This window comes from Salmo salar, chromosome ssa24 (assembly GCF_905237065.1).
Source record: "Salmo salar chromosome ssa24, Ssal_v3.1, whole genome shotgun sequence".
Lineage (NCBI taxonomy): Eukaryota > Metazoa > Chordata > Actinopteri > Salmoniformes > Salmonidae > Salmo > Salmo salar.
The window spans coordinates 36,182,548-36,197,116 of record NC_059465.1 but is presented as its reverse complement, the minus strand read 5'-3'; the positions used below and the strand labels follow the sequence as shown (position 1 = coordinate 36,197,116).

The following is a 14,569-nucleotide window of genomic DNA, read 5'->3' as shown; positions in this document are numbered from 1 at the left end:
AGGCCAGTATTGTATTATAGGCCCACCAACATAGTGACAGGTTTGTTTGGTAAGAGGTTATTTAATCAATCTAATCACATATTTTATAGGGTGAACATTAAACTCTAATTATTTACAGTGGATGCTTGCCTGCTCTTGCAATACTATCAGCTGTTTAACCAAACTTGTTATTTGGCTCACTGCCTCAGCTCTCTTCCTTGTTTCATTAGGCGGAAGGTGAGGGCAGATAAAGTTCTGCGCATGCTCTATAGGTTGTTTTTCACAAAATCCTAGCTTAAAGTGAGCTGAGAGACGAAAGTTCCTTGTCTTTGACTAGAGACCAACGCGCGGAAGGGCAGACGATAGCAGCACCCACTGCTGTTATTAGCCTTCACATCTCAATGTACTGTTGTCAAAGAAAGCACTGATCATGCCCACTGCTTTTGCAGGGCAAAGATATTGATCAGTGTTAGAATACTCCATTTTTTCTTATGAGATTATTTTTCATAGATTTTTATTTGTAGGTAGATATTTTTCCACCATGGTGCTAGGAAAGGTAAAGAGCTTCACCGTAACCTACGACTGTCTCAATGACAGCAATGTCCCCGTTTTCGCAAGCGGGGACTCCGTCTCAGGTAGGGTTATCATCGAAGTCACCGGAGAAATCCGTGTGAAATCTCTTAAAATTCAAGCAAAGGGATTTGCAAAAGTTCGTTGGACTGAATCCCGAAATGCTGGATCTAACACTGCCTATACGCAAAATTACACAGAAGAAGTGGAATATCTAAACCATAGAGACATCCTAATTGGACATGAAAGAGGTAAGATAGCCTAAAACAACCATATTTGTAGCTAAAGAAATCACTTTGTTTCCTGAGATGCTCTGTTTAGGCTAGTCATTGTGGGTCTTGAGGTTCCTTACAGAGGATGCTGTTGTGCTGTCAACCTAACGTTATACGTTACAGACTGGCTAATAATGAACATAATTGAATGCATAACAGATAAAGATTGGGGACGATCTATGAACCACAATCACAACACCTTTTTATTTGTTTTTTACTGGCTATAACACATGCATATCGGCACATGCATGTCTTGCAGGTCAAATTCTCCTTGAGACATTTAAAACTACCGTAGGATATTCTTCAATTAAATCATTTAAGATATGGGAATTTATTTTATCATGATACTTTACAATTAGCCGGTGCTTGAAAAGGTCTACATGATTAATAAAGTCTATTAAGTTAGCGATGTCTGAGCTGCAGACTGAATGACACTGGTCTCTATCCTTCCTTCATTTTAGCCTATCATAACAATGATATAAATTACAATGTTTAATCAACACAGTACATTGAGGTACATAGCAGTCTCCGTTTACATATTTGTAGTTTCACTAAAAAAAAAATCGTTTTTATCGAGCGATCTTGTCATGTTTAACATTGAATCTTTTCTTAAGTTTCCACCCATTGTTCAAAGCGGTTCCATCCTGTTCAGAAACTGGATGTGTGGGGGTTTAAGGGACTGCGCTTTCTCTCCGTTGATTGGCTGAAGTGCTCATGTGTCTTACAATGACCTAATGCTTTTGCGGAAAGTGACAGAGAAACCTGCAATTTATCCGACCTGCCAGTACAAGGTTACAAAGTCGCATAAAAATAAAAATAGCATTCGTTCTATTTATTTTTTTGCCTTCATGTGTAGGCATGTCTAGTGTTTAGTGCTACTATGTAGCCTAATATAAGCAACATTCAGATATCAAATGAATGGTGCATAAGTCCTGCACTTGGCTATGAAGTAGAAGTTGTACAATTACCAAGCCTATTTGAACGCACAACACTTTAGCATATTTGCGGATGATAAATGTAGCCCTGTTTTTGTTCACTTTCAATTTACACCACTGAAACTCGGTGGTCCAAAGCAGTAGAACAGGTTTGTTAGTCTGTTGCTAATGTACGAAGTAGATCTTTCAGCTGATTGGATAGAAAGGTCAGTCTGATAATTTAAGTAGCTTAATTGAATGTGTCGTGGAAATGCTTGCCATGAGGTATTTTATTTTGTAGGCTACAGTGTAGCCCAAACACTTATTGGCTGTTCCTTGGTAATGTCTGTAAATGCATAATTGCATTTGAAATGAGTTTACAGACTGTAATTTGTTTCTTGATGGTGAAAATAATGTATTTGATCTGTCTCTGTATGGGGAATAATATATGCATATGTTGTTAATGTTTTATATCAATTGTTGAATAGTTTGATTCGGTTTCTTGAAATGGTCAATGCCTTATTCTGTGGCTTTATTAAAATAATGTATGTAGTTTATAGATATCAGTGGCGCTTAATAAAGGTTGAATTAATTGAATTGCTTCTTTGTCTGTCGTCTTTTTCATTCCTCTTTCCTGTCTCTTACAATCCCTGGTCCACGCTGCAGTAATTTACACGCTTCAGATCTAGAGGGGGTTGTCCCTGATAGTGAACCACTGACTGAATGCCGCACAGTGAATGTTTAATGAGAGAGCCGGGTTTGGGAAGCTGCTCGCTCCGGTTTAGGCCGGTCTCCTCCTGCTCCAGTCTGCGTTTGAGTGACAGCTCGGCAGTTGTTTACCACGACTCCGCTGCCGCTAAGGCTGGGAGGATTGCTGAGCTAGAGGAAACCGAGATCCCGCTCTATAGCGCGTTGCTTTCAAAAAGCACACAGCAAGATATATTTTCGTACTGATCATATAATGCGTAATTAATTACACAACACCAAACTCATCTCTCCATATTACACTACATAAGGAATAATCCATACTTTCAGAGTAATAACAATTAGATGATATATTTTACAGTTCATAATTGGGGCTTCTATTAAACAATATATATTATATATGTTCTCTCTTTCAATACTGACTTACACAATGTGTCAGTGTAATTGTTCGGGACTTTAAGGTTTTTGCTAGATAAGTAAATATGTTTCTAGAAAGATCATCTTTAATTGCAGAGATCATCATTTCACATTTTAATATTTTTCTCTCATCATTCTCATATTACAAACCTTTCAGTGCCTTCCTGGTGTCCAATAATGATATAAATAGTTATATTGTGCTCTCTGTTGTGTTATTGTGTGTTATATCTGTGTTGTAATACGCAGGTGACGTCATACTGCATATTTCCCAGGTATGGTATACGTGTGTTGGAATATTGTCCTTCTGTTGTTTCAGATGAGGACAACTCAGAAGAAGGACTCACCACTATCCATTCAGGAAGACACGAGTATGCATTCAGCCTTGAGCTTCCACAGACGTGAGTATATCCACTTAACTGATCAAAAAACTGACTTGAGGAAAAATGTTTCTATTTAATATCCTTATGTCTTTCCTTAGTTGAAGATTGCGCTAGAGGCTGGCTTTATGTTTTCCAAAAATGACCTGTTTTTGTACCCCCTTGTCTCTCTCTGTCCCCTCTCTTATCTCTCACAGACCTCTGGCTACCTCGTTGGAAGGGAAGCACGGCAGCGTGCGTTACTGGGTGAAGGCCGAGCTACACAGGCCATGGTTTCTGCCCATGAAGACCAAGAAAGAATTCACAGTGTTTGAACACATCGACATAAACACTCCTTTACTCCTGGTGAGCTCACGGATCTGTCTCCTGTACAGTGTCTGTAAGTTTATGCATTGTGAACTTTTAGGGTCTTGTTCAGTGGGCAGCAGAGATCTATTTCCATTGGTAGCCAAGAGAGAGACTTAAAGGTGGAAGTATGACAAGTGCTTAGTTACAGATGTTGCCTAGATATAGAAATAATTAGAAAATGCCATCACTCAGGCACCTTGCTTTTCATTGGTTGTAATCTGATTTGGTGTCATGGCTGCCAGCGCCTCTGTTGTTGTTGTGGCAGAATGTGCTAGTCACACATTTTGTTTTACTAGTGGACCCCAAACCCATAGCACAGAGGACACCAGTGGACATGGCTTGTGAAAAACCCCTCAGTTGAGCCATATGCTCCCGAGTGGCGCAGCGGTCTGAGGCACTGCATCTTAGTGCAAGAGGCGTCACTACAGTCCCTGGTTCGATTCTGGGTTTGGCCGCGGTAGGCCGTCATTGTAAATAAGAATTTGTTCTTAACTGACTTGCCTAGTTAAATAAAGGTTCAATTAAAAAAAGAAAACCTAACAGAGATTTTGTTCTGATCAGTTGGTAAAGTAGAGAAATCAACACATTCAAAATATGGTTCAAACAAAGCGGTGTTGTTGGTCATGTATAGATGTTAAATGACAGATGAGGGTGAATTGATCTTTAATGTTCTGTGACAGCCACTTAGTATGGTGATGACCTCGACTGCCTAAACATGTCTTCTGGGTTTATGGTCATTGTGTTAACTGAGACAGGTGCAGCTTTCTGTCAGGCCCCCCCCCCATAAGGAAGCCTGATTCTCAAGCTCTTACATTCCGTTGCTCTCTCTGTCTGTTTCACAGTCACCCCAGGCAGGTACGAAAGACAAGACTTTATGCTGCTGGTTCTGCACCTCAGGTCCAATCTCCTTAAGTGCCAAAATCGAAAGGAAGGGATATACCCCAGGTGAGGAGAACACCCTGACTCTGTCACTCTAATTGATTAGTAATTTGGCACTCTTGTAGGTAAATGACTACAGATGACTGCCATATTATGTTTGATGATGACATCTCAATCGAAGGATCTTTGGACCGATTTAACTAAACTTCTTCTTTCTTGTCTTTGCAGGAGAGTCGATTCAGATCTTTGCCGAGATCGAGAATTGTTCCTCTCGCATGGTCGTGCCTAAGGCAGCCATTTACCAAACACAGACCTTCAAAGCCAAAGGTAAACTGAAGGAGGTCAAACAGCTGGTGGCCAACCTCCGAGGGGAGTCACTGTCCTCGGGCAAGACGGAGACGTGGAGTGGCAAAATGCTGAAGATCCCCCCTGTCTCTCCCTCCATCTTGAACTGCAGCATCATCCGAGTGGAGTATTCTCTCATGGTGAGTACAGCTACTGATCTGGGCAGATCCTCTCTTCCTCTTTCTCCTTCTGACCTTCTCTTTCTCCCTCTGACCTTCTCTTTCTCCCTCTGACCTTCTCTTTCTCCATCTGACCTTCTCTTTCTCCCTCTGACCTTCTCTTTCTCCCTCTGACCTTCTCTTTCTCCCTCTGACCTTCTCTTTCTCCATCTGACCTTCTCTTTCTCCCTCTCAACTTCCCTTTCAACTTCTCTTTCTCCCTCTGACCTTCTCTCTCTCCCTCTCACCTTCTCTCTCCCTCTCACCTTCTCTCTCTCCCTCTCACCTTCTCTCTCCCTCTCACCTTCTCTCTCTCCCTCTCACCTTCTCTCTCTCCCTCTCACCTTCTCTTTCTCCCTCTCACCTTCTTTCTCCCTCTCACCTTCTCTTTCTCCCTCTCAACTTCTTTCTCTCCCTCTCACCTTCTCTCTCTCCCTCTCACCTTCTCTTTCTCCCTCTCACCTTTCTCCCTCTCACCTTTCTCCCTCTCACCTTCTCTTTCTCCCTCTCACCTTCTTTCTCCCTCTCACCTTCTCTTTCTCCCTCTCACCTTCTTTCTTTCTTTCTTTCTTTCTTTCTTTCTTTCTTTCTTTCTCTTTCTTTCTTTCTTTCTTTCTTTCTTTCTTTCTCTCCCTCTCACATTCTCTTTCTTTCTCTCCCTCTCACATTCTCTTTCTCCCTCTCCCTCACACCTTCTCTTTCTCCCTCTCCCTCTCACCATCTCTTTCTCCCTCTCACGTTCTCTTTCTCTATCCAATTACTCATCTCCAATGTGGTGGTGACAATTGTCAACAGATTCAGTCACGTTGAGGTAAATCTGGACATGTAAATATGGAGTGATGTAAAATGTCAAGACACTATTATGGGCCACATATCACATTGGTACTAGGCACATTTACAAAGGTTTCTTGAGTTCCTAGAAAACTCTCTTAAGTTTCCCACTGTGACCTAGGTAGCTTTGGCAAAGACATTGTCATTGTACCAGGTGTTCTCTCCATTCGCAGTTAAGAGGATGAGTCTAGAATATCTGTGGCAACAGTTGTCTTAGAGGTGCTAATGACCTCTATACCCTGTCAACAGACTGCTTCAGGCTTTCCCTTGCATCAGTGGAACACCTACATGAGATGACCTCCCATACAGAAGGAGTGTAACACTGTAGATCACACAGGTGTGTTGTTCAGTGAAGGTGGAGCTACAGTACTTACCCTCTGTTGTGTGCTGCTCACCCTCTCCAGGTGTACGTAGACATCCCCGGAGCTATGAACCTGTCTCTGAACCTGCCACTGATCATCGGCACCATCCCGCTGCACCCCGTCGGCAGCCGCACCTCCAGCGTCAGCAGCCAGTGCAGCATGACCATGAGCTGGCTAGGCATGGCCCTGCCAGAGCGTCCTGAAGCCCCACCAAGCTATGCCGAGATCATGACAGAGGAGCAGAGACGGAGCCTGGAGGTGACCTCAGCCAGGGATGAGTTGGAGGGATCACTCTTTGCCTACATCCAGGAGTTCCGCTTCCAGCCCCCTCCTCTCTACTCTGAGGTACGCATCAGCAAAACGTACACCCACTACTAAGACTAATTATTTTACACACTGCAGTTAGTGAACATATTCAAGTCTGGTAGCCGAGAGGTGCCGTTCCAGTAATTAAAGCAGTGTTTCCTTCACTTCCGCCAGGTTGATCCCAATCCTGATCAAGCCAGCCGGACAGAGGAGCGGAGGTCTGACACCTGTCCATCACGCTGAAGGAAACTCAGAGCCCAGCCCGGAGATGTTTTGGGCGTTTCTAGTCAGCGCTGTTTTTGTTTTTTCCCCCCCAGCGACAGCGTTCGCACGCCACCGTCGATGTTGAGAGAAAACAAAACAAAGAAACAAACATGGATGATACCACGGTTGAACGAAGCCCCTCCCACAGAGAGAGGCACAGGAAGTCAGTACGGGAACACTTCCTGGCAGCCTGCAAGGCCGGGGCACGGCTAGACAAACACACACCTGAGCTGTGAAAAAAAAACCCCTGTAGTGGAGACAGCCTTGGTGGAGTGGTGATGCCGTGCCAGGGCCCTGTCTGCCTATAGCTCTTAATATCCTGCTTTCTTCTGTAACCACGGCATACAGACATGGCTCTCACACAGAGCAGAACTGTCATGTCGAGATCTGAGCAGAAAAAAAAGAACAAACAGGAAGAAGAGAAAACAATATAAGCACCACTGTCTGAAGAGCAGAGAGACTACCTTCTTCCTGTCTGAAGAGCAGAGAGACTACCCTCCTCCTGTCTGAAGAGCAGAGGGACTACCCTCCTCCTGTCTGAAGAGCAGAGAGACTACCCTCCTCCTGTCTGAAGAGCAGAGAGACTACCCTCCTCCTGTCTGAAGAGCAGAGAGACTACCCTCCTCCTGTCTGAAGAGCAGAGAGACTACCCTCCTCCTGTCTGAAGAGCAGAGAGACTACCTTCTTCCTGTCTGAAGAGCAGAGAGACTACCCTCCTCCTGTCTGAAGAGCAGAGAGACTACCCTCCTCCTGTCTGAAGAGCAGAGAGACTACCCTCCTCCTGTCTGAAGAGCAGAGAGACTACCCTCCTCCTGTCTGAAGAGCAGAGAGACTACCCTCCTCCTGTCTGAAGAGCAGAGAGACTACCCTCCTCCTGTCTGAAGAGCAGAGAGACTACCCTCCTCCTGTCTGAAGAGCTCAGCAGCAGAGAGACTACCTTCTTCCTGTCTGAAGTAGAGCAGAGAGACTACCTTCTTCCTGTCTGAACATCGAGCAGAGAGACTACCCTCCTCCTGTCTGAAGGCTAGCAGCAGAGGGACTACCCTCCTCCTGTCTGACAGCTCAGCAGCAAGAGACTACCCTCCTCCTGTCTGACAGCTCAGCAGCAGAGAGACTACCCTCCTCCTGTCTGAAGAGCTCAGCAGCAGAGAGACTACCCTCCTCCTGTCTGAAGAGCTGAGCAGCAGAGAGACTACCTTCTTCCTGTCTGAACAGCTCAGCAGCAGAGAGACTACCCTCCTCCTGTCTGAAGAGCTCAGCAGCAGAGAGACTACCTTCTTCCTGTCTGAAGAGCTCAGCAGCAGAGAGACTACCTTCCTCCTGTCTGAACAGCTCAGCAGCAGAGAGACTACCCTCCTCCTGTCCGAAGAGCTGAGCAGCAGAGAGACTACCTTCTTCCTGTCTGAAGAGCTCAGCAGCAGAGAGACTACCTTCTTCCTGTCTGAACAGCTCAGCAGCAGAGAGACTACCCTCCTGTCTGAAGAGCTCAGCAGCAGAGAGACTACCTTCTTCCTGTCTGAACAGCTCAGCAGCAGAGAGACTACCCTCCTCCTGTCCGAAGAGCTGAGCAGCAGAGAGACAACCCTCTTCCTGTCTGAAGAGCTCAGCAGCAGAGAGACTACCTTCTTCCTGTCTGAAGAGCTCAGCAGCAGAGAGACTACCCTCCTCCTGTCCGAAGAGCTGAGCAGCAGAGAGACTACCCTCCTCCTGTCTGAAGAGCTCAGCAACAGAGAGACTACCCTCCTCCTGTCTGAAGAGCTCAGCAGCAGAGAGACTACCCTCCTCCTGTCTGAAGAGCTCAGCAGCAGAGAGACTACCCTCTTCCTGTCTGAAGAGCTGAGCAGCAGAGAGACTACCCTCCTCCTGTCTGAAGAGCTCAGCAGCAGAGAGACTACCCTCCTCCTGTCTGAAGAGCTCAGCAGCAGAGGGACTACCCTCCTCCTGTCCGAAGAGCTGAGCAGCAGAGAGACTACCTTCTTCCTGTCTGAAGAGCTCAGCAGCAGAGAGACTACCCTCCTCCTGTCTGAACAGCTCAGCAGCAGAGAGACTACCTTCTTCCTGTCTGAAGAGCTCAGCAACAGAGAGACTACCCTCCTCCTGTCTGAAGAGCTCAGCAGCAGAGAGACTACCTTCTTCCTGTCTGAAGAGCTGAGCAGCAGAGAGACTACCCTCCTCCTGTCTGAAGAGCTCAGCAGCAGAGAGACTACCCTCCTCCTGTCTGAAGAGCTCAGCAGCAGAGAGACTACCCTCTTCCTGTCTGAAGAGCTGAGCAGCAGAGAGACTACCCTCCTCCTGTCTGAAGAGCTCAGCAGCAGAGAGACTACCTTCTTCCTGTCTGAAGAGCTCAGCAGCAGAGAGACTACCCTCCTGTCTCATGAGGGATTTTTGCACGTTATTCTTGGCTTAAGTTGTGTGGTTCCATTTTGAAGAAGAAAAAAGAATCCCTAATGTTTTTTTCAGCCTAGTAACATGCTGGATGAAAGAGACTGCAGGCTTAACGCCTAGACTCCTTATCCGCACAACTTCGAACAACGCAGAGAACATAGATACTTGGGGGAACGCAAGACTGAAAAGGACAGAAACAATGCACTGACCTTGTTTAATCTGTTTTAAGATGTTATTTTTCTTGGTCACATTTCCTTAATGACGTGTAGACTGGACTTGAAAGCAGCAGCACACTCTCCATTCAAAAGCTATTTTTCGATATCTCCTCAGTTGGCTTCCTTTTTACTTGACTAGATTCTGTCTTTTGATTTAGTTCCAAACTTAGAATGCCTTCGATCCAATCATATGTTCCTTTGTGTTGATGTTGCACTGTGTTCTGGAGTAGAGGAGACTCAGGCCAGCACTTGCAACTCAAGTAGAGCATTAGATGCAGAGACTTGTGAGTGTATGTGTATGCGTGCATTTGGAACATATTAGAATGCCCATCCTCAGTGTCTCCCCGTCCCTCTACTCACAGCACAGAGCGACGCAGGCTTACATACTGGCAAAAACCACTGTAATAGGTGGTCTTCTCACTTGGCAACAAAAAACAAGACGTTTTAATTGCACTGTTTGAAATAGTAAAAGGAGGATTTCTCATATTTTAAAATAGTATATTACCAAAACAAGAGAGAAGAGAAATACACGGAGCAGCAAGGTAGCTTCCGAAGAGCAACAACATTCCATTTTGTCCATGCTACACTTGCCGACTTCATTCACCAACTACTTCATTTTCCAGACCAGTGAAGACTGAAATGCTAGATTTATATATATATATAAAAAGTAAGAGTACATGGTATGATCTGCTTCTAAAAATGGGGCAGATGCAAACCCAGCCTGGCAAACTGCTGGGGAATAATGGAGGCTGGAGGGAGGAGCTATAGGAGGACGGGCTCATTGTAATAGCTGGAATGGAATTAATGGAAGGGTATCAAACATGGAAACCACATGTTTGACTCCGTTCCTTTATTCCATTCCAGACATTATAATAAGCCCCTCCTATAGTTCCTCCCACCAGCCTCCACTATATTAGATGTTGCTAAAGCTCCACTCAAACTGGTCAGAACAAATAGTGGTAGGTTGACACGAGTAATACATTGGTTTTCAAACTCATTCAACACCTAGACCAGCTAGAGTGGAGCTCTGGCATTGTCTTAAAGAGGCACTTTTTGATAATAAAAAAAAAACTAACTAGCATTGATGGTGGGAGGTCTGTAAAAAGTCTGGTAACCACATAATACTTTCTGATGAGAAATGTAGTCAAAAAGTGTTGTGATGGACATGAATGCATTATTTAATCTTCTAAGATTAGAAGTTTTTAAGTTTACAGTTTTGAATTAGTTGACACAAGTTTGTATGTTATGTTTTTGTGCTCTGTTAAGATCCAGCTAGCAAATATAAGAATACTGCTTACAGTAATAGACAACAAACTAGGAATTAAAGTGATCTTATCTTAGTGGCCTTGACACAGAACTGACCTAATTATGATGCTTCATTATCGAGTGTCTAAACAATTTACAACCTTACTCTTTTTTCTCTTTTCTGTGTCTGTATGTATTAGTCATTTGAAGTTTTTCAAAGGGACATAAAGGGAAGAAAAAAATTGTCCTTAAAAGAAAGTGTAAAAAAAAAGAAAAGAAGACGATCCCTGGATGAGCCTTTTTGATTGTGCATTTGTCTGAATATCTTTACTGATGACTTGGCTAGATAATGTACTAGGGTATTGATGGTTTGTTTTCCAGTCAGACAACCCCATTTAGTTAAGTTCTACTCACCTCTCAGCTTCATGGAACAGCTGTGGATCAGCAACCCTCCCTCCCCCCCGAGAATGAATTAGCTAAGAAGTGGAATATATTGATATTCAAAGATAAAATCCCTCTCCTCACTTATTTTTGTGTTGTTTTTTTTTTGTTGCTTTGATTTTATCTTAGGGAATCTGTATCAAGTTAAAAGAAAAATGAATACGCTTAAATCTATTTCAGGTTGGTCAATTCTATAGTTCGTTGTTCGGTGTAGTCAGTGTAGTCCAGTGTTAAAAGCTAAATTCCTGACTTATTGAAGTGAGGAATCAAAATGCTAAAAATGGGAGAGTGGATCTAAAATGTTTTAGAAACAAAGTGCAATATTACTCATTTGAATGTGATTTAGTCTCTATTTGTAAATCTATTTTCTCCTTTGTCTTTAGAGTTTGTTGTGCATGATCATCTATAGATATTGTATGAATATCCTGAATGATTGTAACCATTTTGTCTAGTTATTCTTTTGAGTTTAATAAACTTTTGTAAAAAATTATTAATTTCTTTCTTCTTGATGACACCACTAATCCAACTTCAGTAGATATGTTATTTTTATTAAGATAAAAAAAACATGATAACTTACATCAGGTAGTCTGACATAAATTTAGTTAGGCGGTATAATGCATAGAGCCTATTACCCATAACCTATATGACGATCAAGGGCCGGACGTCAGCAGAGGTGTAGCAGTCCCACATTTTGAAAGAAAACAAGCTCTCACTACCATATAGTCACGACACACACAGCCAAAGCTTCCATAATGTGCAACAGCGCCCCTGCTGGTAATTCCTAGAACTTACACTTCACTCCAATGTATTCAATATTCCAATAGTGTGGGCCAGACACAAGACACACATATTGGTAGTGGTTTTCTAGAAACTAAATGTCACACAAGTAGCTATAAACAATTCAATGCTAATAAGGATTACCAATAATTAAATGATGGTTATATCCAAATATACTTGGTTTTATTTTTGTCTTGGTAAAGGTTTTGTAAGTTACTGTAAAGTGAGTGTGCTGTAAGGCCTCCCAACCCAAACCACCAGGAATTCATATCCGCCATACTTCTCTCTGTTTACACAACTTCATGACTTCAACAAACATTATTTTGTTTATTTTCCTTGCAATGCTTTTCATAGGAAAACATATTTGCCACAGCATTACATTTCATTCCATTCGTTTTATACACGCATGTGAGCAAATTATTTATATATATATATACACTAGATGACTGATAGGGGGCGATGTTTTGGAACCACTTCGCCACCATCTTGGCACTTTTCGACTGTTGTAAAAACATATTTTGGAAGGTATAAAAATGTATTTATTAATGTCTACATTTAGTTTTTGCCATGTTTATTCTATTACAGATACCTTAATGAAATGTATAATTATATTATGTGAGCTAAACATAAAAATACAAAATTAAATAAATCAATAAAAACTAACCTTAAAGTAGAATTTTTTCAAAGTACTGATCTTACCCCACAACAAAAACAAAAATACTTAAATGCATACAATTGTGTCCTTGAAACATTTAATTGAAATACTGTAGAATTCCATTAATTGCTGTGGAGGACTGCTTCTTCTGGGGAGTGCCAATATGGCCGACCGGTGGCTTCAAAGCCTCTCATTGGCCAAAACATAGCATCAGCAGTCCAGGGTTTATATACATCAGTGGTTCAGAGCAAAACACTGGAGAGCTGGCACTGGACGTTCGCAGAGATCGCATTCATGGTAAATGCTGTGCATGTCGGCTCAAGCATAAATTACCTTTATAAGTCAAATTCAAAGTGTTGCTTTAGAATGTGCCTTTGATTGAAGGTTGAGGCTGTGGTTCCCCGTTCCGCCCTATCCCGTCCCGTTCTGCCCTGTCCCGTTCCGTTCTGCCCTGTCCCGTTCCGTCCTGCCCCATCACTGTCAAGCGTTAATGATAATTATTCAAGTTTTATCAGTGAAACATCCATGCCAACCATTCGATCTCAATCAGTTTTGTGGGAATATGCATTTAGGTCTTCTTAACTTATGCACAGTGTGGTTTTAAAGTACAGTGCTGTTTTCAATTATGTACAGTGAGTGAATTTTAGAACAGATGGTGTTAACAAACTGTAGCATACCTATGTTTTGTTTAAATCAAAGCACATATTTTGTTGCCTGACGACTCACCCTGAATTTAATTCTGGTTGCTCTATTGATCGCTACATACATTCAGTCTGAAACTGCCATCCTAAAAGTTGTTTGTTAAACTTCAAAATGAGGGGCGTTGTACTAACAAATTGAACCAATCAAAGTTGATAACACCATCATAAAGACTGGCTCTGGCCCAACCCATTGGTTTCTGGGACCAATTAGAGCAGTCAGAATGTGTTCGCATTCTATAAATCATCAGGGAGGGAGGCAAATCCAACCTCATCGTGGAGAAGAAACGTCAGTTGGCTGGAGAGAAGAAACGTCAGTTGGCTGGAGAGGAGAAACGTCAGTTGGCTGGAGAGGAGAAACGTCAGTTGGCTGGAGAGAAGAAACGTCAGTTGGCTGGAGAGGAGAAACGTCAGTTGGCTGGAGAGGAGAAACTACAGTTGGCTGGAGAGGAGAAACGTCAGTTGGCTGGAGAGAAGAAACGTCAGTTGGCTGGAGAGGAGAAACGTCAGTTGACTGGAGAGGAGAAACGTCAGTTGGCTGGAGAGGAGAAACTACAGTTGGCTGGAGAGGAGAAACGTCAGTTGGCTGGAGAGGAGAAATGTCAGTTGGCTGGAGAGGAGAAACGTCAGTTGGCTGGAGAGGAGAAACGTCAGTTGGCTGGAGAGAAGAAACGTCAGTTGGCTGGAGAGAAGAAACGTCAGTTGGCTGGAGAGGAGAAACGTCAGTTGGCTGGAGAGGAGAAACGTCAGTTGGCTGGAGAGGAGAAACGTCAGTTGGCTGGAGAGAAGAAACGTCAGTTGGCTGGAGAGGAGAAACGTCAGTTGGCTGGAGAGAAGAAACGTCAGTTGGCTGGAGAGAAGAAACGTCAGTTGGCTGGAGAGGAGAAACGTCAGTTGGCTGGAGAGGAGAAACGTCAGTTGGCTGGAGAGGAGAAACGTCAGTTGGCTGGAGAGGAGAAACGTCAGTTGGCTGGAGAGGAGAAACGTCAGTTGGCTGGAGAGGAGAAACGTCAGTTGGCTTGAGAGGAGAAACGTCAGTTGGCTGGAGAGGAGAAACGTCAGTTGGCTGGAGAGAAGAAACGTCAGCTGGCTGGAGAGAAGAAACGTCAGTTGGCTTGAGAGAAGAAACGTCAGTTGGCTGGAGAGAAGAAACGTCAGCTGGCTGGAGAGAAGAAACGTCAGTTGGCTGGAGAGGAGAAACGTCAGTTGGCTGGAGAGAAGAAACGTCAGTTGGCTGGAGAGAAGAAACGTCAGCTGGCTGGAGAGGAGAAACGTCAGTTGGCTGGAGAGGAGAAACGTCAGTTGGCTGGAGCGATGTGGATCTTTAGCCAGGCAACATGTTTAGCCTAGTGGCTTTGCAAACAGTTTCATGGGAAAATTTTACTATTTGCACAATCATCTTAAAATCTCATTATAAATTAGGTGT

The 14,569-nt window shown here is 43.5% G+C and overlaps 2 protein-coding genes across 2 annotated transcripts; both read left to right on the top strand.

Annotated features, from left to right (window-relative positions):
* Nucleotides 1–295: 295 nt before the first annotated feature.
* Nucleotides 296–7,707, top strand: LOC106585857 (arrestin domain-containing protein 3). The gene is made up of 7 exons (XM_014172559.2): nt 296–800; nt 3,174–3,255; nt 3,432–3,579; nt 4,425–4,527; nt 4,690–4,946; nt 6,200–6,502; nt 6,638–7,707. Exons 1-7 carry the CDS (start codon nt 521–523, stop codon nt 6,704–6,706), a joined length of 1,242 nt encoding a protein of 413 aa, XP_014028034.1. The 5' UTR covers nt 296–520; the 3' UTR covers nt 6,707–7,707.
* Nucleotides 6,838–11,503, top strand: LOC123730382 (uncharacterized). The gene is made up of 3 exons (XM_045706819.1): nt 6,838–6,935; nt 7,612–7,680; nt 7,831–11,503. The coding sequence occupies exons 1-3, from the start codon at nt 6,838–6,840 to the stop codon at nt 9,152–9,154; spliced, it is 1,491 nt and encodes a 496-aa protein (XP_045562775.1). The 3' UTR covers nt 9,155–11,503.
* Nucleotides 11,504–14,569: the final 3,066 nt, after the last annotated feature.